This window comes from Terrapene carolina, unplaced genomic scaffold, assembly GCF_002925995.2.
Source record: "Terrapene carolina triunguis isolate 2854851 unplaced genomic scaffold, T_m_triunguis-2.0 Scaffold211, whole genome shotgun sequence".
Classification (NCBI taxonomy): domain Eukaryota; kingdom Metazoa; phylum Chordata; order Testudines; family Emydidae; genus Terrapene; species Terrapene triunguis.
In genome coordinates this window covers 35,416,432-35,443,635 of record NW_020664562.1, presented here as the reverse complement: position 1 = coordinate 35,443,635, position 27,204 = coordinate 35,416,432, and the positions used below count along the sequence as shown (strand labels likewise).

Below are 27,204 nucleotides of genomic sequence, written 5' to 3'. Positions count from 1 at the left end.
TTTGGTCATAAGCTATTTATTACATCTTGCCTGAAGTCAAAACTGAGGTCTATTTGGTGCTAGCAATTAATTTGACACTACCTTAAGCATAAATAGGATTGTTGTACGTAGAAAGCTTTACTGAAATGTGTTAAACACAGAGCTTAATCTTTTAAGTGTTTAAAGTTTAGGCTTCAGGTATCAAGTAGTCCACAAGCTTACAAAATATTGCTATATTTTCAGTTAATTGCAGTGCAAGATTATATTGTCAAATTATTTATATCCTCCCTGCTACACAACCCCTTTTTTACTCATGCCAGCCTTGTGAAAAGTGTGTTTTACAGGCCAAGGCAAGAAAAATACAGATACTATGGAGCTGTAAAAACATAAGCCAAAGAAGGAAAAGACAGCTAAAGACTCCCTGTCTTTAAAAGAAACCGATACACTTACTTTCCATTTTCAGCAGATATGTATTCTTCCCACGTAATTGTGTTGGGTGGAGGTGGAGTAAGGGACTGTCGTCTGACAGGCTGTTAAGGAAAAACAAGTGGTCACTATCTGTAAAATATTAAGTTATTGCATGGTACTATATTGTTCAAAAGATAAAATTGCACTTTTCAGTCTATAAAATGTATCAGTTCATCCCATCCAATATGAAGCTAGCCAAGTTTAACAGTTTCAACTCTACCTCCTGCTCTTCCCTCCCAGGGTTTTAACTTTGCATGTGGACATTTGGCTCCAAGTATTAATTCACACAGAAGTCTGCTATTTTAGTGCTGCAATAATCATGAACATCAGGACGACAAGTAACAGGAAAGAAGAGACTGATGGAAATTATGGCTAATGTATACTATAAATAAAATCTTTACGCTGATTGTTCTCATAATACACCTTTTCTTCTTTAAAATAAAAAGAGTTCCCTTTAAACTAGACATTTGGACAATGCTATTGTAGGATATTCTTAAGAATAATCCAAAGATATTAACTTAACGTCCTTTTTTTTTTTTTTTTTTTTTTTTTTTTTGAGAAGATAGTCCTGTACTTCAAGAATATACTGCATAAAGAATTGTTTGAGATTCCAAGATCTGGTAAAATAAGGAGATAAAGTTGACTATGCAGCTAGTAAATATTTAATGTATCGTGGTGGGAAAAAAATCCTGCTGCTCATTGCACTTCAGCGGACTTCAAAGTTCCTACCCAAGGTGTTGCCAAGGTTGAAGCCATCTTGTTTGATGGTACACTAATTTTCAAAGCATTTGAATTAAAACGGGACAATTCTTGAGGATTTACAAAGATAGCAAAATCACCCAATGCTGGAAATCTTCCCTCTGATGTAACGTTTACTTTGCCTGGAAAGTGCTGGCAACAACCAGGATGTTTATGAGACTGGTCCATTTCATTACTGCTCAGAACACCACAGGCAACAATACACAGAAGCATGACAAGGTTTATTCTGCTGACTGAATTATGGAGGTGACTGGAAGGGAAATGATTATGAAAAAAAAAGTATGGAAGAAAGCAAATTTCCCATTTGATAGAGACAAATACATTTATTACAGTCCCATTTCCAACACTGAGATGCCAGTTTTCCATTCTTGCTTGACTTATTGGGACTATGGTAATTCCCAAAATATGCTAGGTGGTTTCCAAACACAGAAGAGTTCCTGCCCCAAACTGCCTGCAATCCAAAAGAGCACGATCTTAGATGCATTACTACAACAAATCCATTATGTCAGTTCTTTTATTCATAATCAGTTTTGTCCAAATTGCTATATTCAGCTTCTAGCAGTTTTAGTCTGCTTTGAAAAGCTGTGATTTTTAAAGATGGTATCCAAAAAGACACTGACTTTGGAGAGGGCTCCTTTCTGATGAACCTATCTGAAATCCTAATATCTTCAAGGCATGTTTAGTATTTAAAATCTGCTTGTTTTTCTTGCCTGGCTGTGAATGGACATTCATAGTTGATACGGTCTTCCATTATAACAACATCACATTTAATATTCTTTGTCAGAAAAAGAAGCATACTGATGCTCATCTTGGCAAAATAATTATGCCATATGTTAACTGACTATTCAGTTCAATTAGTCTATAAACAGAACAGTAAGAAAACAAGATTTGATGGCTTGTATAGTATTTCACTAACTTTTACAAAAGATGATGTGTATTTTACATATCAGCTCAATTGTGCAAATTCGTATCCAGTGGCATATTACATTTAGAAGGTGCATTTCAACTGTGAAGAGAATTTGGAAGTTACAGTCAACCTCCAACAAACAATGAGAGGAGAAAAGTCCAAATTATTGAAAGGATAAATATTTAAGTTTCATTTAAGGATGGCAATTGGAATATTTCTTCCTTTAGCTAATATACAGGCAAGCAACTTGAATCTGAATTAGAATGCTTAGTTTACATGCTACAAAGATTACTACACTTTAACTAAAATCTAAATTAATTTGATTCAAAACAGTCTTCCTTAATTCTCTAATAAATCTAATAGCTTTGTATTCAAGGACAACTGTTAGACAAGAAAGTCCCTGGCTGTTGACTTCACCAGACAAGCCAGTCATGGATTCTTAAAGAGGCTTCCACTATTTAATCACATGAACAATTTGTTTCCAATATCAACCCCTATGTTTCCTACCTGGGATTGTGACATCTATTTGTAGGGAACAAAGCTCTAACACTGTATTGAAAAGAGAGCTGAACTGCAAAAAAGCAGCAGATTTAAAGCAGAGCCACTGGGCTTAATAGTTAAGGGGAAGACTAGATTTTACAAATACATTTAGCTAGCACAACACTAAGATTTAGATAGCATATTCCCAGCTAAACATTAAGAAATCAAATAGAGGTAACATTTATCCTGGGTATTTGCAAGCAGTCGAAGCTTATCTGTTCTCTGACAATACAGCATCACAGATCTGATGAGAGACAATCATTGCTCTGTACAATTTTCTTAAAAAGCACAACAAATTTAACCAAAACCTGATTAATGGGAAAACGTATTAAATATCAATAGCCCTAAAATAACGTGTAAATATATATTCTTCTTCGTGTGCTTGTTCACGTCGATTCCAATCAGGTGTGCACGCGCCGTGTGCATGGTCATCTAAACTTTTCCCTTAGCAGCTCCCATCGGGTCGGCTGTGGAGCCCCCTGGAGTGGCACCTTCATGGCGCTCAATATATGACCCTGCCAACTTGACCCCCCATCAGATCCTTCTTGCCGGCTACTCCGACAGAGGGGAAGGAGGGTGAGTACTGGAATGGACGTGAACAACACATCTCAAAGAACAACAGTTACGAGAAGGTGAGTAACTGTTTTTTCTTCTCCGAGTGCTTGTTCACATCGATTCCTATCAGCTGACTCTCTAATTCCCAAGACAAAGGTGGGTCTCAGACCCATTTTAGAACTGGAAGGACTCAACCAGTTCACGGTAAAGTTGAAGTTCTGCACGGTCTCCCTGAGCACTATTATCCCTTCCCTGGATCCAGAAGACCGGTACGCAGCTCTTGACATGAAAGACACGTACTTTCACGTAGCCGTTCGACCTGTGCATAGACATTTTCTCCCGTTTGCGCTCAACCACAAACACTATCACTTTACAGTCCTCCCATTCGGTCTGTCGACAGCCCCCCGAGTATTCACCAAGTGCATGTCGGTCGTAGCAGCCTTCTTCCGGAGGAGGTAGGTGCAGGTATACCCATACCTAGACGACTGGCTGCTCAGGGGCTGTACCAGGGAGCAGGTAGAGTCTCGTGTACGATTGGTCAGGTCCACTTTCCAGAGATTGGGAATCCTCATCAACATGAACAAGTCAATCTTATCACCGACCCAAAGAATAGAATTCATCGGAGTGGTATTGGACTCGGTATAGGCAAGTGCATTCTTGCCAGAGACCCGTTTCCAGGCCATGACAGACATTATTCAAAGCCTCAGGGGTACCCGACCACTACTGCAAGGGGATGCCTGAGTCTCCTGGGACACATGGCGGCCTGCACGTACTTAGTCAAACATGCCAGAATGAGACTCAGAATCCTTCAAGCGTGGCTCGCCCAGATATACCGACCAGGGCGTGACAGGTTGGACTCGGTAGTGACAGTGCCAGGACACATACTCGAGTTCCTACCATGGTGGCTCAACCCTCAGATGGTATGCGAAGGTGTCCCCTTCAACAGTGCACCGCCCTCCTTGTCCCTAATATCAGACACGTCAGATCTGGGTTGGGGGGCAAACCTGGGAGATCTCCGAACACAGGGCCTGTGGTCGCGGGACGAGCTCTCCCTTCATATCAATATCAGGGAGCTCAGAGCAGTGCAACTGGCATGCCAAGCTTCCCAGTCCCGGCTACAAGGCCAAAACGTGGCAGTGATGACGGACAACAGCACTGCTATGTTCTACATCAACAAACAGAGTGGAGCCCGTTCTCCCCACCTATGTCAAAAAGCCCTCCAGCTATGGGAGTTCTGCATAGCCCACTCCATTCACCTGGAGGCATCTTATCTCCCAGGAGCGCAGAACAAGCTAGTGGATCATCTCAGCAGATCGTTCTGCAACCACAAATGGTCCGTCCATCCATCCATCCAGATGTTCTTCATCCCACCTTCCAAAGGTGGGGATTTCCCCAGGTCGACCTATTCGCCACCCGGAGCAACAAGAAGTGCCCAATGTTCTGCTCCTTCCAGAAACACAGCCTGGGTTCAATCATGGATGCGTTTCTGCTACCTTCGGGAGACTGCCTCACGTATGCCTTCTCACCAGTCCACTCATACATTAGGTGCTGCTCAAGATCTGCAGGGACAAAGCGGAGGTGATTCTGCTCGCCTCAGCATGGCCTCGTCAACACTGGTACACCACGCTTCTGGAGCTGTCAGTGGACACCCCAATCGTGCTACCACTCTGCCCTGATCTGATCACTCAGGACCATGGTCACCTCTACCACCCAGACCTCCAGTCCCTCCACCTCACGGCCTGGAAGCTTCATGGTTAAACCCCATGGAGCTCCTATGTTCAGAGCCAGTAAGGGAGGTTCTTCTCGGCAGCAGGAAACCTTCCACCAGGGCTACTTATCTAGCCAAGTGGAAAAGATTCACTTGCTGGTGTGCCCAGCAACACACACCTCCACTCCAGTCTATGCCACTCATCCTGGAGTACCTTCTGCATCTCAAACAGCAGGGCCTAGCAGCGTCATCTGTCAAGGTGCATCTTGCTGCTATCTTAGCCTTCCACCCAGGAACATCTGGACGCTCCATGTTCGCTAACCCCATGATAGGACGTTTCCTCAAGTGTTTGGAATGCCTATATCCACAGATCAGGCGACCGGTTCCCGCATGGGACCTTAACCTGGTCCTCACCAGGCTCATGGGGCCCCCTTTTGAACCACTGGTGACTTGCTCCCTGTTCTATTTGTCGTGGAAGGTATCCTTCCTGGTAGCCATCACATCAGCAAGGCGGGTGTCCGAATTAAAGGCTCTGACCTCCGGCCCACCCTATAAGGTCTTTCACAAGGACGAAGTGCAGCTCAGGCCTCACCCAGCCTTCCTCCCCAAAGTAGTGTCACAATTCCACATTGGTCAAGACATTTTTCTACCTGTCTTCTATCCTAAGCCTCACACCAGTACCCAAGAGCAGAGACTGGACTCACTGGATGTTCGAAGAGCGCTAGCATTCTACATCGAGCGCACGAAACCGTTCAGGAAGTCGAACCAACTGTTCATGGTGGTAGCAGACTGGATGAAAGGACTCCTGGTCTCATCTCAAAGAATATCTTCCTGGATCACATCCTGCATCCACACGTTACAAGTTAGCCAAGGTCCCAGTCCCAACTCTTATGGCACGTTCCACAAGGGCACAAGCCTCATCAGCTGCGTTCCTGGCCCAGGTCCCGATAAAAGAGATCTGCAGGGCAGCAACTTAGTCATCGGTGCTTACGTTTACCTCTCACTATGCTATCACCCAACACAACAGAGATGATGCTGCATTCGGCAAGGTGGTGCTCCAATCAACGATTCCTTAACTCCAACCCCACCTCCAGGGTAGAGCTTGGGAGACACCCAATTGGAATTGACGTGAACAAGCACTCGAAGAAGAAAAAACCGTTACTCACCTTCTCGTAACTGTTGTTCTTCAAGATGTGTTGTTCACGTCCATTCCAATACCCATCCTCTTCCTCCCCTCTCTCGGAGCAGCCAGCAAGAAGGAACTGAAGGGGGGTTGGGTCAGCAGGGTCATATATTGAGCGCCATAAAGGTGCCACTCCAGGGGCTCCACAGCCGACACAACAGGAGCTGCTAAGGGAAAACTTTCCAACGACCATGCACGCGGCGTGCACACATCTGATTGGAGTGGACGTGAACACCACATCTCAAAGAACAACAGTTATGAGGTGGTAAGTAAACATTTTCTCTACTCAACCAAGCATATTTCAAGATCAGCGTTCAACACTGTCCTGCAAATGAACTTCAAGCTTGACTTGCAAGAGTCACTTACTTGGTAGACAGAAGCAGATAACATTACCAAACCAGGTTATTTCCATTAGCAAAAAGAAAGTGTCTATTTAATACCATGAAACAGAACATCATTGCACACACCACACTATGACCTAAATTAGGAATCCAGAATGCTTGCCCAATATTTTATGGTAGCACTCAAGTGTCAGGTAAGATGGATTACAGTCAGGCTGATTTTAGAAGGTAAATCTATTCCTCGATCAGTTCTACTGTGTTTATGCTTTCTAAAAAAAAAAAAAAAAATCACCTATTATCACCAATCTAAGTGCCTGCTCAAGCAATAGAAAACTAGTGAAAATTAAATGTAAAAGTGTCATTCATTCCAAATAAATAAATTACCACATTTATTGTAGGATTTGAGCGGTCTCTATCTACTGGGGTTAATCTCTTCCAATGGAAACTGGACATGCCTGAAGGTTGCTAAAACATTGCTTGTGGATCTCTATCCCTGTTCCAGGGTGGTGGTGGAGGGATGCTACTCTCCATTACCATATGTATTCAGGAACTGAATGTATAATTTTTAAGTTAGGCAAAGGTTTTAAAATTGGTAGTAAATTCTCAAAACCCAGTATATATATATATATATCTACTAGCAAGATTTCAGAAACAGGCATCTGACGTAAAACATTTTGGAAAAAAAATCTTGGCTCTATATTCACAAATATATACACAAATAAAAATGTACTAGAATCCTATTCTCTGAAGCACTGTGGTCCAGAAAGACACCCCTGTAATTTGCACAACCTGGCACAACTGCACAGTCATTCCTTACTAACACTGAACTCACTATCCATGTAAAAATAGTAAGTTGCTTGGCTGCTCTAATAAATCCCCCAAGCAGCAAGTCCACTGTGACATGTTACACATTAGTAACACCAAGTAATTCCAATGCTCCCCCACCTCTGCTCCCTCCCCCCAAGCATAACATCACTTCAGTCATTTTATGCTGGATGATTTTAACACGCACAAAAACTCGACAAATAGAAAATATTAAATCAATTCACCACACAGTTGAACTCCTCATGCTTTGACTTCATGTAGCAGTTTGCTTTCTTTACATTATGATCAGTGAAATATTTGTTATCCATTGAAAGTAACTATAATTAGCTCAAGATAGTAAAGTGATATCCATGCCTTCCTTATGTTACCACATTTTAACCAAAGAGTGTAAGCCACAAAAGTTGGAATGCATAAAGTTTGCCTGAAAATTATGAGACAAAGACTAAAACCACAAAAGTACATTCAAACATTTAGGATAGTGTGAAGACTATAAGTCAGCAGTTTAACTATTTGGGGAATAATTTCCCAGTTCATGAAGAAAAGAGGGAAACTACATTTTAAGGCTAATCCTGCCCAAAGCTCTAACCAATTGGCTTGATAAGGTACTTAAAATGGGACCATTCAGAAGCCAGGTCTTGGGTAAAATCAGCCAGCCATCTCTATAAAGTGCTCTAGCAGGGAACAGCACTAACAAAAAGATGACCTTCAAAGCAACATTCTAAACTAGAACCAAAAAAATCCTGCCAAATAGAAAACTAAACTATTCTGATTCAGTCAGCCAGAAAGAACTCCACCTTATAGTAAAAGCCATCATGAAAGATCCAGGGATCACTCACTGAAATATTCAGTATTCAGAAGGAATTTAACAGGGGAAAGACCACATTGATTAGAGTTATAAACCAGTTCAGATGTTTTAAACTAAGTTTTATACAGAAAAGAGGAGGGAAAACATTTTTTTTTCTATAAAGCTTATTAGGTATCAAGTGTGAAGATTAACATTCCCTGGAATAAAACTGATGTAGATAACAAGCTAACTATACCTCAAAATTTTGTTCCATCAAGTTACCACCTTTACTCAGGCTTTCCATGATGGCCTTATTTCGAAGAATATCTTCCTCACTGAGATGTTCTCTTCTTTTCCTAGATTCTAAAACAAGTCCATTGACCAAGTAGAAGTCTGCCAAGAAGTTTCCTACTCTTTCCTGTAAGATAGATATCTGACATTAATGAACTCAAAAGCTACGGTAAAGTAACTTAAATCAGGAATATTCAAAGACTAAAATGACTCTGTTACATGATACATTTAAGAACATAAGAATGAATGTTATACTTTAAGTCACCTGTACTGACAGAGCACTTTCATTAACACTGAATACCTCCAACAATGTAAATGAAAGTGCAGCAGAAACACTGGCTGCCCTTGCCAGGATTTCTTTGGGGATAAAAACTTACATTAGCACAAAACATCTATTTATTTCCCAAAGAGCTAATCTAAAGATGGCAAGGGGAAACATGTTTCTTCTTCTGTGGCTGGTACGTTCTAGAACAGCTGACTGTATCAACTGATATTTTATACATATGACTTATTTTTTGCACCTAGAGTTTACATTTCATAAAATGGAAAAAGTAAAAATTAGAAAAACATGGTCAGATATGAGCTAACTTTTGAGTGACATCACCTAATGCTTCAAAAGAAGGCAAATATCTTCCCCCACACAGGAGAACAACAGGCCTTCTATACCTAAGGAGAAAAAAAACATTCCTTTCATTGCCTTACAAATGAGCGCTAGTACCTCTCAGACAGGTTGGATTTTCCATGTGTCTAGGTTGCATAGCAGGAAGTGTTACTTTATCTAATCCTTTAAAAAAACACTGTGAAATTATTTGCCATTACTCTTGGTATTACTGTATGCAGTTTAGTAATTTAAAATTATAAATGGTATTACTTTCTACTTTACAGCTTTGAGTGCCTCTATTCTTGTAGAATGAGAGAAGAAATAGTAGCCCCACACAATTTTTGTTAACTCCTTTAATTGTTTTTAATACCTCAGGGCCTGATCTTATGAAATGCTGAGCACCACCTCCTGTGTTCAATGGAACATAAAGAAGCTTGTAGGATCAGGTCCTTATTTCCCAAATTTTAGTCTCATCCCTCTCAATCTGCCTTTCTGCACTAAATAATCCTAGAGTAGGTCATCTCCAACATCACAGGTAAATCCCCAACCCCATGTCTCTGACCACTGTTGATATCTCTGCTTCATCCTCTTTGAGGAGATCAAACCCGAACAACTGTAAGGTACTGGCATTCTGTATATTCACAGTTTCTACAGCTGTAAGAGCAGTAACAATTGTAGAGAGAGTTTGGGTTTTTTCCCTTTGTTAATTCAAATTAATGTAGATTTCTGCAAGCTCTAAATGTATCTTGTCGAAGTGCAAATACAGTGAGCTGTATTTTCTGTCTGTACCTGACAATGATGCAGTCTAGTGTAGATTTCGGTGGAATCGGAAGACACAGGGGCATAAAGTATATTGAGCTCAATTTCTACTCAGAGTTCCAAATTAGCAGGTGTTTCTTCAAAAATGATCAGCCAGAACACAGTTAAAGTTAGTACACCAACGTACTCTGGGTGCCTGCTGACTAAGCTGCCTTTTAACTGTTGCATTTTTCAGGTGAATCCCCATGGGATTTCTACACTGTATGCTTTAAACATTTTTTAATAAAGTTGTATTTTTGCATAATCTTTGTATCTGCCTTTGCTGTCTGGGATCTGGAATGTCAGAGGAATGGGCAGAGCACCTAGGTCAGCTGATTATTGCCTCACCTATCATCTTGCTTGCCCTGAATGGGGAGCTGGTAGGAGAAGCAAAAACTGGCTGAAAACTGCATGCTGGCAAGAGGGGAGTGGTTTAACAGGGGACCTAGCAAATGCTGTCAGCTATCAGAAATAGCCTTTGGGAGTTTTTAAGTTGAAGTGCCTTCATTAGCCAGAGATAATAAAACGAGTGCCTGAACAATAACCGCTATGACTTCTCTTCATCCAATCCTCTGAAAAGGAATTAATATGCTTTCTGCCATTGTTTTGGTTTCTATCTATCTGTTTTAATATGTCAACTATTACTGTGGCATCTAAACACTGATTCTGTCCAAGCTATAGCAAAATGTTTAAACATCTTCATTCTCAAGTCTTCATTACAAGATCTTGAATTTTCCTATTCCCCTACTTCCGACTTCAGGTCTTCATAATCTCTTGTTCATTCTCTACTTCTACTGTGGAATACTGCACTTTTCTGTCCCCTTTCCTGTCTCTTCACAATGGGTCATAGATCCTTTAACTACACTGCTTACACTGCCTTCACTATCTGGCACAGACTCTGCTTCAACCATGAACTTAAAAAACCCTCTTCCTCCATGGCTTACAACTCAAAGAGAGGTGAGATTTAACATGATAAAAATGTTGAAGACAAACACACACTCCTTACTCTCCTCTTTTGCATTAACACCATCTGCCAGTGCTATTTTGAACACAGTAATAAAGAAAGGGCTGGATAAGACAGAGAGGCTCTGTTCAGACTTACTGTTTTGTCTTCTCTGAAAAGCCATCCTGTTTGGGCACGCGTGAAGGTAATTGATTTGGTTGATAATGTTGCTGAATAAATATCACTGCTCATTAAAATGTCAACTTCTTCCTCCGTTTCCATCTCAGATTCCTGGAGCAAAAGAAATCCTAAAATACTGAACAGTACTTACTGATTATTTTAAACTTTCTAATTTTTACAAGCAGACTGTACATGAATAAGCCTTATCCTTTTAATTGGACAATTTTTCTCCCCCAGAAAATTATGGATGCTTCAAGAAGTAGCTATTTTATTGGAATTATTCAAAAAATGTCCTATAACATTGGCATCATAGTACCTTATACAATTGGTATTACAGGAGGAGGCACATGGTCTAAAACTGTGCCAGCCAAATGTACTAATAATTTAATGTACGGGTACATTCTCAATTAGTTTAACATTACTATACCACCAATGGAAAAAACAGATTCAAACAGTTTGTCTGGTGCTGGGGAGAAGAAGAAGGGGGGAAAAAACAAACAAACAAAACAAACAGCATCACCGTCCCTAACTTCAGTGGCGATATGTTTACAACTCTGCTCCAATTTTTCTCTGTTTCCATGGAAAGGGACAGATAGCTGTCTAAAATCCGTTAAGAAGCTTTAAAGTTATTATTTGAAAGCACCTTGCCCCATTTTGTTGATTTTGCATCACCATCCATGTGAACAGTAGCTTAAAGTTGGGTACAGAACCTGACTTTTTAGCAGAATACACATTTAATGTAAGTATTTCATTAGTACTGAAAACATATAGGTATAAGGGAATATGTTTAACATTGTGTATATATGCAGCTGCTCACCTCATGATGTATTCGCTGATAAACTTTTTGTTCGTTGTCTAAAACTACAAAAGATTCAGAGGGTGCTGCATCACCATTGAAAATGAAGCTTAAATCCCCTCGTTGGCACTTCATGTCAGTAAAGTCTATGAGAGTTGTGTCAAGCCTGTGGAAATATACCCACGGTAAAGCACCTTTGCAAAAGGAATTATCCAGAAATGTTCAAATACACAAATGAGTTCTATTAGCATCCAACAGCATTGCTTTTCCCCCAAAAATGGTATAGTAAAGTCTACATTTTCATTGTGTTTTAATATAATTATTATTGCAAATTTCACTTATATAAATAGGCAACAAATTACTACTTTTTGCTTATACAGTAAATTCCAAATGTAGTAAAGATATCTGTATAAATGCAAACTAAGGTTGTGGCACAAATGCATAGGAAAATGTATAGGGATTCAATTATATAAATGTGGCGAAATGTACAGAATTCAATGTGACTTAGTCCTACATTACAAATACAGTTCAGGGGATTTTTATGTTACTTTCATGGCAAAAGATAATGCTTTCCTTTCATATTGTATCAATATAGCAGAATTACAAATGGAAAACATTTTAAGAAAAGCTGCCACTGCATCCTTTTGCCCTCAAAACTGCATGGTATCAGGATACTGACTGATTTTACCTGGCATACAAATACACTGAGAGGAATTTCCCTAAACATAAGTGGCCACATTCTGATATGTGTTATTCAGTGTGAACGAGGATTACTGAACAGTTTCACTGATTTCAGCAAGGTTGCGAGTAATGGTATCAGGATCTGGCCCAAATTGAGAAGAGGACCAGTAACAGAATGAACTTTGCATTGCCTTGTTTTTGTCATATTTAGCTAGATTATTTCCAGCCTTTTATTTATTTTCTTGTACTTTCAGCAGCATAGGCACAGGGCAGGGGTAGGCAACCTATGGCACACGTGCTGAAGGTGGCGCGCGAGCTGATTTTCGGTGGCACTCACACTGCCCGGGTCCTGGCCACCGGTCTGGGGGGCCCTGCATTGTAATTTAATTTTAAATGAAGCTTTTTAAACATTTTAAAAATCTTATTTACTTTACATACAACAATAGTTTAGTTATATATTATAGACTTACAGAAAGAGACCTTCTAAAAATGTTAAAATGTATTACTGGCACGTGAAACCTTAAATTAGAGTGTATCAACAAAGACTCTGAAAGGTTGCCGACCCCTGGCATAGGGAATACTTCTACCTGTCAAATTAAGAGTTGAGTGGAGCATGAAGTTTTCCCCTGATATAATTCCTGTGGGCTGCCTCCAAAATGTGTGTTTTTACAGACAGCTAAAGCCACCAACCAGATTTGTTTAGTCTAACAGCCACTAGTTCTTAAGCAATATTTTTAAAATCAGTTATGCCATTTATTCATCTTTTAAATTCAAGACAATATAGGGTATTCTCATGTAGATTCACTCTCAACTCCCATTACCATTAATGCAAGTAGCATGTGCGCAGAGAAGAGACTCAGACTGGTCTCAGTGAGAGCTGACCTAAAAAGTCAGAACATATTTCTGTGTTAAAAGCTTTAAAGAGAGCAGCAGTTTCTTTGAATAATTTATTATTCTGATTTTTTTGATTTTGGAGCTTAAAGGGAAGAGACACTTGAATCCAACAAAGAATATTACAGCTAATTAAAGAGCTCGGCTGGAAAAGTTGTAGAAACAAAATGGTTTATAACTCTTGCCTCTCAGAATTTGAACATTTGTTCTCTGAAGTTATAGTAACATTTGCCACTGATGTTTTATAGAGCAGCCACATTTCTGAACAAAATATAACTGACTCACTGAGACATGAATGTGTTACATGACAGATAGTCAGGTACAACTGAACTATTTGTTCCCGGAACTGACTCAGTAAGAAACTAACCAGAATTCATTCTCCAACCATTTGAATTTAAGTTATAGTTATCACTGTCTAGTTAAGTTTCAGAAGCACTTCAGTAATTACAACACTTGTTAGTCAAGAGCATCATCTGAGCTGACTTCTAAGAAAACCAACTTTAACACCTAGAAGAGCAGAAAGCTGCATTCCAATGCACAAGAAATATCAGAAAACACTTATTCCAAAGATATTAAAAACATACTAGGCTGCCTTTGCAAGCATTTACAGAATTGAATCAAATAAGAATTTAGATTAGGCATCAAAGAATCTAAAAGGCAATAAGTGGAGAAGATTTACTCAGATATCTAGTGCATCCTGCGTCAAAAGAGATTTTCCCATTAGAGTGTTCTTTGATGCTTTGTCACTTGAACTGGACAGGACAAGTTATAATGCATTTCACCACATCCCACAAAACACTGTTATACAATAGGTCTCTCGATTTACAGATTTTCCTTGACTAAGTTTCTTCCCTTAATTTTATCCTATTACTCCCAATTATGCCTGAGATAGAGTTAAGTACAGTCAACAGTAATATCCCACTCCTGTTTGGTATTAGAATAATTGTAAATGCTTGTTTGATTCACTTCCATAGAGACCCCTGAAACATAATCATTACATAAAGCAATTTTTAATTTGAACAGAACTAAACCTTTGCAACTAGCTCAGAATGCAGATCTCAGTTATTTGCAAGGCAGTTCTAGTCTGTTAAATAAACAGAGGTTTTTTTTGTTTTTAAAAAGGACAATGTGCAACTTCTTCCTCCTCCTCCCCACCCTCCCCCGACTGCCCTTCTATAAAAAAAAGAAAAAAAAAAAAAAAATCATGCAAGCATAACACTGTTTCGGAAAGCTCTAAAGGCTGGAGCCATTTATAGCAGGGGTGGGCAAACTACAGCCTGCGGGATTGCCACCCCCGTGGCACCGCGGACCCCACGCCGCTTCCAGAAGTGGCCGGCACCACGTCCCTGCACCCCTGGGGGACGGTGGGGAGGGGAGAGGGCTCAGCGCGCTGCCCTCGCCTGCAGGCACCGCCGTCCGCAGCTCCCATTGGCCGGGAATGGGGAACCGCGGCCAATGGGAGCTTTGGGAGAGGTACCCACAGGCAAGGGCAGCGCGCAGAGCCCTCTGCCTCCCTCCCCCAGGGGACGCAGGGACGTGATGCCGGACGCTTCTGGGAGTGGCGCAGCGTGGGGCCTGGGCAGGCAGGGAGCCTGCCTTAGCCCTGCTGTGCGCCACTGCCACCCTAGAGCCTCTCCAGGTAAGCGGTGCAGGGCCGGAGCCTGCACCCCGAACCCCTGCCCTAAGCCCCCTCCTACACCCCAACCCCCTGCCCTGAGCCTCCTCCCGCACCCCAACCCCCTGCCCTGAGCCCCCTCCTGCACACCGCACTCCTTCCCCCTGCCCCAGCCCTACATTCATGGCCCTGCATGCAATTTCCCCACCCAGATGTGGCCCTCGGCCAAAAAGTTTGCCCACCCCTGATTTATAGCCTTCAAACCACTACCAGAAGTGATATTTCAGTTACATTGTTGTAGTTCAGTAATAAACACTTCGTTTTAACTTAAGTTTACAATAGTACAAACCAGTGCTTACCTGATATTTATACCTTGTTTGTATATTTTACACGCATCGGAAGGCAGAATTCGGGAAAGTAAAGGCACTATATGTGTAAAAGAAAAGTATTAATACTGAACAAGACATAGTTATATTTCTTAAGTACTTCTGCGCAACAGACCCTATCTCAGCAATATACATTTAATAAAACACTGCAAATTTCACCCATCTTCAGATATTACTATATTTTAAGTATAGAACTATGCCCATTACACTTTTATTGAAATTGTACCTAAAATTACAGTGTTGCAATCAAGAACTGAAAAATGAACAAATACCCTGTAGTGAAATAGATTGCCTTCAGCATCACACAACAGCTTAAAATGCTCTCAAGCCAACTGAACCAGATACAGGTTCCCAACCATTTGCCTCCTGGCTACTTATATTTTAGTCATGATCTCAGAATTTCCTTTATGTCTCTATTATATTGGCTAAAAAGATTAGTTACAGTTAGACTGTATTGAAACCACTGAAATGGAAAGTGCATAGTGTAGCATATCTAAAACTTCAAGTGAACATTAAACCAGCAGTGAAACTGGGCATCAGGACAGTCCTATCATATTAATAAGTGAGAAGACAGATATAACACAGCTTACTGCATTTTTTAAAGCATCATTTCTTTTACTGCAGTAAAACAGTTAATGGTTAAAAATGCCCCACAATGTTCTGAGTGGCATTATAAAGGCACAGGACAAATTGCAGTCAGTTGAACCTACTGAGAAGGGGAATAATTGTTCTGAAACGTACTGTCCAGGATGTCTTATTCTTATGAAACTGGATTTACACAAAGAGGGGTTCGACCCTAGATTAGCAGAATGGGGTGGTTTTGGGAAAGCCATTAGAGGATGCACTCCACTCAAGATCGTGCTGCTCACCATTGTGGGAGATTAGTGGTGGAACCACAATGCAGTTCTGGCTATACTCCTGGTTCCTATTTTCCTAGGCAAAGGCTGACTGACATATCAAGGCATTGTGAATCAGGCCTCAGCATCACCACTCTAGGAAGGCCTGGTTCCCACCCTGTCTGGCCCTTTCAGATACTGCACACCTATACAGAAAGGTGCAGGTGTCAGCTCAACAGGCAGAGCACAATTTACTTTGCAACACTCCAAGTTGTTGCTATATGCACATCTGCTCAACAAATAAGCAGGTGCTTATTTTTCCATGCAAATTGGCTTTGAAATTCTGCACACATCATCTAAAAAGAAGGGAGGTCTCTGTGGGGTTTAATTTTTTTCTTTAAGCAATGCTGGAGTCTAATTTTAGGGGGATACTACAGATTCCATTTCTTTGCACCTATCAGTACATAAAGGTAGGTATTATAGTTCTTACCCCAACTTTGAAAATCCCAGTGAAGTTCTAGATAGAAGTCACCTAGCTGTGAAAAAAATATGAATGTATCATTAGCCATATTGACAGCTGTTTAACATTTCTGGGAAGACACGCGAAATGCAAATGTCATCTTGGGAAAGGCTAGATAAAATGAAGACAGGGTATAACTGAATAAAAAAAAAAATCTAGCTTTCGTTCCTCCAATGTTATCATCTGAAAAACAATTAAATTAACATTTCTTGATTCCAACTAGAGCGAAGTGAATATGATGAAGTTACAAACTGAGAGGCTAAACTGCCCATTAGTAGCTTATATTTCTGAATTTCTTTTATTTGCAATCATTCAAGGGGGAAAAAAAAAAAACTAAGTACATGACTCCAATTAGCTAATCCTCTCCGAGACTGCCAGGAGTGGGAGGGGTCTCGAGTCTATATAAACCAGACCCAGCTCATTCCATAGACAGAAGATGAGGCAGCAGCCAAGACGACTAGGCGACTGAAGAACTGCCAATGGTGGGAGGAGGAGGAGGAGGAGGACCAGTTCCAGAAAGGGGCAGGCAGGAGGAGAGGCACAAATGTATGAAAACTTGGTACAGGATGGGGCCTGTCTCCCTAGGAAACTTTGGACTAGCTTGAGAGGTAAGGGAACAGATGGGGAAATAGGACTAAAGATTTTGGCTGTGGATGATATACAAGAGATATATCAGTATTTAGTTTAAGTACTCGGATATTTTCTCTGGCTTCTTTTCTTCCTTTCTCCTCCCCTCCCCCTGACCCTTTCCTTTCTGTGGTGGTCAGATCATCCTGGATCACCAGACAATGGCTTGGTGACATTTAGAGCTGTGGGATTTAGGGTTTAGCTGGAGGGCCAAGTAACCTTAGTGACTGTCTGCCAGTCTCACTGGGGCTGGTGAGAAACTGCACAGATCTGTTTTACAGATACAGATTTTAAATGGATGTGGACTCAACCCCCTATTTTCCACAAGCCATTCCACATTTTACCACTGACCCAAGGGAAGTTGAAAGCACCTGTGATGTTTTATAGCAGCTAGTGTTCTAACAAGAGCACAGGCAGCAGCAATTTGAAACTGGACAGAATCTTTTAATCCTAGTTTCATATTTAATGCTTTGGGGAAAGCATTACTGTGCACAGGCAGAGTTAGGCAGCTGCACACAGAGGTACATTTATTTAAGTGAAAGACTAGGCTAAAAACTCACTGCTATGAGTGCACTGACAGAAAGGGGGAAGGAAAAGAAAAAAGGTTCAATGTTACATGTAGTAAAACTGATAGCTGAAAGAGGTGAGCATATCAGAAACAAAATCTGGTGTAAGGAATAGAGTTATTCCAAAAGAGAAGCTTAAAAACCTAATCCAATACAAAATAAGTATCCTTCTAACTTTTATGTCACATTGAAAGCCCTGGCTTAATTACTGCAAACCACAGGAGATGGATAATTCCTCCTTACATAAACTGAGCTTTTAGAAATTGTTATAACAGTGGAGGAGGAACTCCTGTGTCCCAAAGCCTCGTTGGCACTTTTAGGCGGTTTCCGCAGAGCACCTAGGACTAACCGGGCATAGAGCTTAAGCTCTCTTCTTATCCCTAGAGATGTGTGCTCCAAAACATGAAGCTATGAAACTGAGCCAATAAACAAGAGGAGGGACACAAACTATTTCACAGCATGCACCACCCACTCTCCCATTCAGGATGCATGTACTGTCTCCCCACCTATTTGCAACCACAACTTTGCTGGGGCAATCACATCAGTTTGTTTACATAGAAAAGTATTAGGAAGCACTGGCTATATCTTAATACTGCAATACTATGGAACCATTGGAAATAATCAACATATGTGACCAGCCACTTCACCATGAGTGATAATGAACAACAATTTGGGAACCAGTGCACTAGTGACAGTCAAAATGAACAATGAAAATGCCAGACACTGTGTGTGTCTGTGTAAACTACGACACTCCAGTGATTCATTAGGGCTCTGAACCTGCCAAATGAAAAGTAATGTCAATTCCTGTGAGTAACTTTAAAATTAAGCATTTGATTTCCTCAAGTATAACTCCAGCATTTAGCACATTTAGATTAACTAACTAAAGAATCTCTGAAAATTTAATAGTGAGAGAAGTTACCTTACCACAGTACTTTTTACTCTAGAAATGTACTGCCTCCACATGTCCCCACTAAGAGATCATCTGCACCACCATGTGGTGATCATGATCTCTTTCAAGGCAAAGAAAACATACTTCCTCAAAGGGTTACCTGGTTTGAAATGGGCTCTCCTGGAGAGTAGCAGGGCACATGATAGTGTGGATCAGTGTCAACATAATAAAAGAATAATTGTCATTTATCAACAGTTTCCTTAAGCTTACCTCTTTCAGGGCTTTTAATAATCGAGGTCGCTTTTCTTCAACACTTTCCCTGGACTGCTGTTTCAGCTTCCTTAGGAGTGCTGTAACTAAATAGAAGAGTACTGTAAATCAAATATTTTGCTCAGATTGTGAACCCCTCAGGACAGGAACTCATTTTCCAGAGCTTTTCAAATATTGAAAAATGTAAGCAAGTGTCTGTTTCATCAGACATTTTAAATATGTAATTATATATAGCTATATTTGAATCACAGCAGCAAGAAAGCCTCAGTAATCCTGTTTTGCAACATAATCAGTATATGTAAGTTCATGGCAACACTTCTAGCTGCATCCCATTTTTGCTTGCATACTACTGGACATGCGTCCGTGGAAGACATTAATATTTACTTCTATGGGGAGAAAGCCTCAGCACAGAGGAATGCCCTGTGTTTAAAATGCTGGTAGTATTTACAAATGACCAGCAAAACATTAAGTTGTGTGCTATGAGAAGCAGTAAAACAACAAATAATGAAGTACTTAACTGCCATCTAACAACAGGTGGCAGTGGGCTAATTTTGATCCTTACTGCTTCACTTGAGAGCAGAATGGATAAGTAACTCACTCAACACAGCTTGTGACTTAGTCCCCCTGGTCAGCAGAGAACCAAAGGGTATGTCTACACTACGGGATTAATCCGAATTTAGATAATTCGAATTTGGGAAACAGGTTGTATAAATTCGATTGTGCGCGGCCACACTAAGCACATTAATTCGGTTTTTAACCACATTAATTCGGTGGTGTGCGGCCACACTACCCCATTAATTTAACCACATTAATTCGGTGGTGTGCGGCCACACTAACCCTAATTCGAATTAACAAATCGATTTTGGCGCTACTCCGCTCGTCGAGGTGGAGTACAGAAATCGATTTTAAGTGCCCTTTAATTCGAATTAACTGGCTCTGTAGTGTGGACGGGTGAAGGGTTAATTCGGATTAACGCAGCTAAATCCGAATTAAAGTCGTAGTGTAGACCAGGCCAAAGACAAAAGTAGTATCCCACTGCCAGTGGTTACATGTTATCTGCACACACACTCCCTCCCATTAATCACAACTAGAAACTGCACTTGAGATATTTAACACATAGCTGGTTGATTAACTTTTAAGAGGCATTAAAATGTCCCAATGGTCTACAGTAAGAAATAGCAGAACGTGAGTGAATCACATTGTTACCTTGGCTTACGATTTTACTCTTATTTAGAAAAGGTCAGTTTGTTGTTTTTACATCCACTGAAAAACAAGGTCTTAAACATACTAAATTTCTGTCTTCACTTTAATACAGTTTAGCTTACTACCACTCTGGTGCTATCAGGACTAGGGAAACTGTGTTTAGCAGAGATATTAATTAACAGTTAACTAACATTTTTAAACACCACAGTATCCAGGGTAGACAAAGGCAATAGCATTTATCTAAATAAATGTTAACTAGTTGCAGTCAACCTTAGGCTACGTCTTCACTACCCGCCGATCCGGCGGGTAGCAATCGGTTTATCGGGGATCGACTTACCGCGTCTCGTGAGGACGCGGTAAAATCGATCCCTGATGGCTCTACCGTCGACTCCGGAAATCCACCTCGACAAGAGGCGGTAGCGGAGTCGGCGGCAGCGGTCGACTTTCCCGCGTCCTCACCGCCAGGTAAGCCGACCTAAAATACGCAACTTCAGCTACGGTATTCACGTAGCTGAAGTTGTGTATCTTAGGTCGGAACCCCGCTGTAGTGTAGACCTAGCCTTAGAGGGGGCCTTAACAACCAACTAACACTGTCTTTGTCTACACAAGGTGCCAAGTAATACTCTTCATGTCAGCTAAACAGACTTCATTTCCTAGGCTAAGAAAGACCTCTGTTTACATCAACCAATTAATCAGCTAAGATTTCTTACTCATTTGTCTGTCTCCATAGCTGATGGCTTCTGCAAGAGGACTCCATCCCTGAGCATTTTTCACCTTTACTGGAGCATTGTGGGCCAAAAGCAAGTGTGCACATTCTGTAACAGAACAAGTAGTAATATTTATTTACAGCAAACACTATAGTTTCCTTTAAATATTCTGTAAGGGGTCATTAAAAATAACCCTTATTCCTCTTCCCTTCAGCTGTCAGGATTTTATAGGGAAAAAAACCTTGTGAGTCTTTTAGATGGTAATAACTGTCCTTTCTGGAGAAAAGCAGTTGAGATGGGCTGGAACTGTTGCTGTTAAACTCTGATCCAGATTCTCTTCCTCTCCCCCCACCTCCCCCCAAACACAAAACAACAGCAAGGACAGAAAATGCAGCTTCTGTCTCTGGTACTGACTTACTTGCAATCTGACCGCTAGAGAAACATTGGCAGAACACCGGTCTTATCAGCTACTCTGAGATTTGGCAAACTTGCACCAGTGTCAGGCTGGCTGTTTAAAACACTGCCGTTAGCTGACCTCTAGTCCTAGGCTCACTGCACTGCTGTGAGACAGACAGACTTAGCCAGCTAACACTTTTATTAAAGAGAAGGCACAAAATACAATAGAAGATAAAAGGTGGGAAAGAAAAATGACATGAAGGTGGGGGGTGACAGCAGGAACCAAAGTCTCATATTCCAGGTGGTGTTCAGAATGCAGGCAGAGCCACCGGAGGTGAACATCATCCAAGTCTCTCTCTCTGGCCAGATCTGATTGGGTCATCTCACAAATCAGGCCTAGTTTCCAATGCACCAGTTTCACAAAAATAGTGTGTCACCCTTGATGACCAGAAATTGTCAAGACTATAGCTTTCTCTCTCCTCAAAAGCTATAATAGGGCATAGGTTAATAGAGAACTGTGAAATCTACTGAATTACCCAGACCACTGTCTCTAAAACCCTGAGGTTTTTCTTGGACATTCCCATTCAAGTACTGACCAGGCTCAATCCTGCTTAGCTATTGAGATTTGAAATTGCATCTCATGATTGAGAGCATATCCAATTTAATTTAAAACCAAAACAGCTAGTTTCCTCAAACAGATGTTGTTCAAACATGATTTTACATTTACTCAAGATGCAGAGACTGTACACAAATAGAAAGATTAATTGCATTGTGCCTCTAATGTCTATTGATCTAAAAGCCAGATTCCCAATGGGCATACTATCATGTTCTTGATGGTTATACTTCTAAAGACATCTGTCACTTCTGGATGATAAAGAGATTTCTCTGAGTTCACTTAGCTGATGTGTTGAGCACATCCTTTTGCCTCAAAAGCAGTCTTAGGAGATAAGAATCACATGTACCCACCTCTTACATATAAGAGTTTAACTGGTACACCAGCAGAAGCATGCCAAAGTAACTATGATAAATGTTTCAATGGAAAAATTCCAGAGGGTCCCAGTGACAGCACAATGCTAAAAAGTCATTTGAATCATATTCTTGGTCTTATGCTCCAAAAGGGAGCATCCTGACAAGGAATTCTTTCCAGTTCTACTACAATGCCCCTACCATCCAAAATAAAAGGGAAGCAGAAATGCTCTTAAAAGGGGTCTGGTTCCACTTTGGCTGGAACTATGATAGCCATCATGCAATATATACTTTAAAATGGACAAAGGCTGAATGTGTTACATTTGCCATGTCTCATTATTTACAACAGACACTTTGGAGTCATTTACAGGCAGTATATGTATTGAGAAGAGCTACTAGACACATCTAGCACATATATAACAATGAAATTTGAGCAACTATAATTTTGCCCTTAGTTTTCAGAAGTTGAAAAAATATTTTTAAACGCATTCACACTTCAATAGCATGGTCACACAGTTCATACAGCCTCCTCCTTCTACTTTCTACCCTTAATTTTGCTTTCATTATTTACTGAGACCTATGTTTCTGAGGCTTCTCTGCCATTAGCATTCCATGAGCTTAAATTATTAAGTACCACAAACAGGTGCAATTATGATGTGCTATACAAACACCAACCAAAGAAGAGTAAAGTTATGCAGTCACCTGGTATATGAGATCCTGGAAATCATGATCTAATGGACAGAGCACAAGGCTAAAAGCAATGCATTCTTGAGTTTAATTCATGTTATGATTTGCTATGTGGCCTTGGGCAAGTCACAATCTTTAAAACGGTGACAATACCTACCTACCTACACAAGGGTCTTGTGAGGATGAGTCAACATTCATGGAGTATTGATTATTAAGAATGCAACCCAGCTTTACTTAATATAGCTGAAATCTGGAAATATCAGATACTATTTGTACCAATAAGACTTCTATATGAAGCTTAATTGAAAAGTGTTCAGCTACCAAAAAAAAAAAAAAAAATCTTCTTAAAAGACATACCTAGATCAGACTCTAAAAATTGATTTAAATTTAAAATTGCCGAACTACATTGATATTTACTCAAAAAATGGTAGAGGACATAACTATCTAGAAACAGGTGGGCTGAACACCCATTTATCCCACCGAGATTATCTTAATATATAGTGTATGCTATTTATGGGAAAACTTTGATAAAAAGCTTCCCTTAGAAATTTGGAGCTACCTGTCACATACTAACATCTTAAGATGTTAGTATCAACACTTAGTATACACGTATAATGCGATTTTAAAGCAACAACAACTAAAAAGTTAATTTCACCCAACCTACCTGAAAATGATCAAAAGCATTAATCTCAGCTGGTCCTTGATTTTGTTTCCCTAGTTTTGTTTTGTTTTTTTAATGAGAGTTTCCCCTCTCTCCTGCTTTCTGGTACACAAGCAGCCAGCTGGGAAAAACACCCTAGCTTCTGTTGCTTAGCCAACTCACATGAAGCAGCCCACCTGTTTCAACAGCCCCTCCTCTTCCTGTTGGGGTTTAGCTATGCGAGAAGAAATGGCAGCACCTTTTCCCACCTGCCAGGAGGTTTACTTCCTGTCTTCGTTCAGGGTGAAGATGGAAAAGCACCTCTGGTCATGCCTCTTTTCTCTCATCTTTCTAACTCTAGGACCCTCCAGATCTCACTGTTTCCTGATAGCTCTGTAAGAAGAGGAAAGCCTTCTCCACCTATTCTCTTATTAGACTCTCAGAAGAGTGCCCAGTGAATGTCCACCTATTATACCTCATTTTCCTGTCTCCAAAGACCTCCAACCTGCTCCCATTCATTCCTTAGCTCCCTCCTGCCACCTTGATTTTGACATCTTTACTCCCAATCTCTCAAGTTTATTTTCTATTCTCATGTATCCTCTTGTTTCCTGAAAGCCTCCGCACTTGTAACTGAACACATTCAATTAAAGTCTATTTTTTTAAGTCTTCAACTTTTCCAATCATTTCTCTTCCCTAAAATCTTGAGAGAAATCTGAGAATATATGATACTTAAAGTAGTTTTACCAACCTTTATGTCCCAACATCACAGCAAGATGTAACGGAGTGTTTCCTGCAGTGAGGGGGGGAAAAAAGGGAGAACATTAGATTCACGGTACAAGAATCCATGAGACTTTCTTCAGGAGTTGGCTCTTCTGTCTCAAGGAAGGCTCATATCTAACTCAATTTAACAATGTGAGAATGTAACAATCTATCAATGATACCATAAATATATAAAAGTTACAAGGTTATTCTTTTTAATTAATGATTCCTTTGATACAAAAACTGTAACATGTTAATATACTTCTACATTAAAAGTGTTTCAAGAAGAGAGTTTTCTGTATCGTTTACATCTTGAAATTTGCTTCTAGCAATTCAAACAGGAAAAAAAAAAGTCTGATTCTACTTTTAGGAAAGTAAAAGAACTATAGCCCAAACCACCTTATTTGTTGAAAAGTCTCAAATTGTATCAAGAACAGCAGATCTAGGGCAACAACTTCACATAAGAAAGTTATTCTGATAAAATTTTAAAGAGCATGTGTGATGCTGGCAAACAAGGTGCCAGCTCATGCCAAAGCCCCTAGGCCTCCCTGAACACTGACAAATGCATAACAGGTGAACCAGACTGGTTTCCAGCGTGTTAGTACTGTTAAAATAGATGTTAATTTTATAAGAATGGGTTTAGACTTTATGAAATGCTTGTAGGAGGCTGCATGTATAATCTGGTACCCCATGTGATAAGGTTACATTAACTGTTTGCATTGTAACCCTCTGTAATCATGTCAGTCATCTAACAGGAAAGGAGCATTAATTAATCTAGGAATGCTGGCTTCATACAAAAGGTGCTGGGTTCTGCCCAGGAAGAAGGCCCATTGAAACCAAATGAGATATTGTGAAACATTAAAGAACAAAGACTTTGTTGATTGCTCCCCCACATACCCATGAAGAGGAGACTGGAGGTGGCCTAGTCCCACCAACTTGAACTCTGGATGAAGGGAATAAAAATCCCTGACAAGAAGGAATTGTATCTCTATGGTGCTTGAACTCTGAGGGAAGAAGATTTCTAAGCACAAGCCAGGGATCTCCAGCTGTTTGGTCTGAGTTAGCCCTAAAGGACATATTGCAGCAACTTCTATTACCCTTTTGGAAACGAAGACTAACTCATTTGTGTGTGTATTTTTACAGCTTTAACCTTGTAAATAGTTAATAACTCTTTAGTTAATTTAAGAAAAAAAGTTATGATAGGATTGGCTACAAGCGTTGTCTTTGGTATAGGATCTAAGGCGCAACTGACCTGGGGTAAGCGACAATAAGTAACCTGAATATTGTTGTGATTTTTGGGATAAAAGACCATCTATCACAAAGGGAAGCTTGAATGGCAAAGCTTGGATGGCAAAATAGACCAGAGTACCCAAAAGAACTCTCTGTGACTCCATGTTAAGTTTGTTATAGCGCTTGAGGAGTTCACACTTGATTGGTGAAATCCAAGTATAGAACTCAGTCAGTTTGGGATTTGTGCACTGCTTCTTCAATCTGTCCTGAGATTGGTACTCACACCTGTGAGCAACTTTAGAGAGTCTGATAGTATGTTTTATTAATTTTTTTTCCAGACATTCAGTGGTTTGAGCATTGGCCTGTTAAACCCAGGGTTGTGAGTTCAATCACTGAGGGGGCCATTTAGGGATCTGGGGCAAAAATCTGTCTGGGGATTGGTCCTGCTTTGAGCAGGGGGTTGGACTAGATGGCTTCCTGAGGTCCCTTCCAACCCTGATAGTCTATGATTCTATGAATACTAAACCAGTTTTACTAGTATGGAATTAGACAGCTAGTGGAACGTAATACTCCACCCTTCAATATGAAGACAGTGTGACTGGTTAGAGCAGAGGTCCCCAAACTGTGGGGCACCCCCCCAGGGGGCACAGAGAAATGTTCGGGGGAGCACGGCTGGGGCCTGAGCCAGCCCCATGGGGGGCAGGGAGGGAGCACCACCCAGCTCCACTCCTGGTCTGCGCATGGAACCCCAGCTGCCTTCGCCCCCTTACCTCTGTCCGCGTTCCCTCCCCCCGAGGCTGGGGGGGGGGGGGGGGGGGGGACCTGAGGTAAAATGTAACGAAAAAAGTCTCAGTGGTCAAACAAACATAGTAAGGCCATCAACAACACTTGATAAGTATCCAATCTGCATAACTTCCTACTTTGGGATGAGGGAAGGGGAGACAGTATTGCTAAAGGCAGTCAATCCTTCAGGTTACTTAAAAGGCTTAAAATAGACTTGTCACTAGATACTTTAGGGGAAAGAATAAGAATAAACTGCTACTAAACAACTGGAATAGTAACAACATTTCCAAAGAAAAAGGGAATAGAGAACTGTAATTAGATCTCTGGACAGTTCCAACAACAAAAACAAACACAATTGTAATTTTCCATATTAAAAATCCCTAGTTCTAAATTTACAATTTGACAGGGATTTCTTACCTAAGTATTGAAAAATACAAGGGTGAGGAAGATAATGTATCTTGAGTGCCTCTAAATATGCCACCATACATCATTATATATACAAAATTTCAACTACTATGTTACAGAGTGTAGATTCTAAGTGCAGGAACTGGAAATGTTTACCTTCTAGAAAGGGAATGATCTTTATAACCCTTGTGACACTCTACCCACCAGGGGAACGCCCTGTAACCCCTATATTCATCATTTGTATATAAAATTGTGATATTGCATATAAAGCATTCCTGGTAAGGTATCATGGGAAAAGTTATGATCTGCTGAAACCCACTGTTCCATCTAAATATGTACATCATTAATGCATATTAAGTTATGAAATTGTGTTGTATGGTTCTCAGTAATATATGTTGTGGGTTTGGGAAGCGCCCAGATACTAGCTCCCCAAAGACAACAACCAGGGGGATAACCAACACCCAGACAGGTGTTGAACAACCATCAACA

At 40.6% G+C, this 27,204-nt stretch overlaps 1 protein-coding gene across 1 annotated transcript in view; it reads right to left on the bottom strand.

Annotated features, from left to right (window-relative positions):
* Positions 1-27,204, bottom strand: part of ANKRD13C (ankyrin repeat domain 13C) — a 58,564-nt gene that overhangs the window by 15,792 nt on the left and 15,568 nt on the right. The window contains exons 2-10 of the mRNA XM_026656054.2: positions 24,287-24,328; positions 20,853-20,957; positions 18,940-19,025; positions 16,558-16,603; positions 15,205-15,271; positions 11,680-11,824; positions 10,842-10,973; positions 8,306-8,467; positions 430-509 (exon numbers count right to left, since the gene is read on the bottom strand). Coding sequence (XP_026511839.1) covers positions 430-509; positions 8,306-8,467; positions 10,842-10,973; positions 11,680-11,824; positions 15,205-15,271; positions 16,558-16,603; positions 18,940-19,025; positions 20,853-20,957; positions 24,287-24,328 — 865 coding nt within the window. The remainder of the gene's footprint in view (positions 1-429; positions 510-8,305; positions 8,468-10,841; positions 10,974-11,679; positions 11,825-15,204; positions 15,272-16,557; positions 16,604-18,939; positions 19,026-20,852; positions 20,958-24,286; positions 24,329-27,204) is intronic.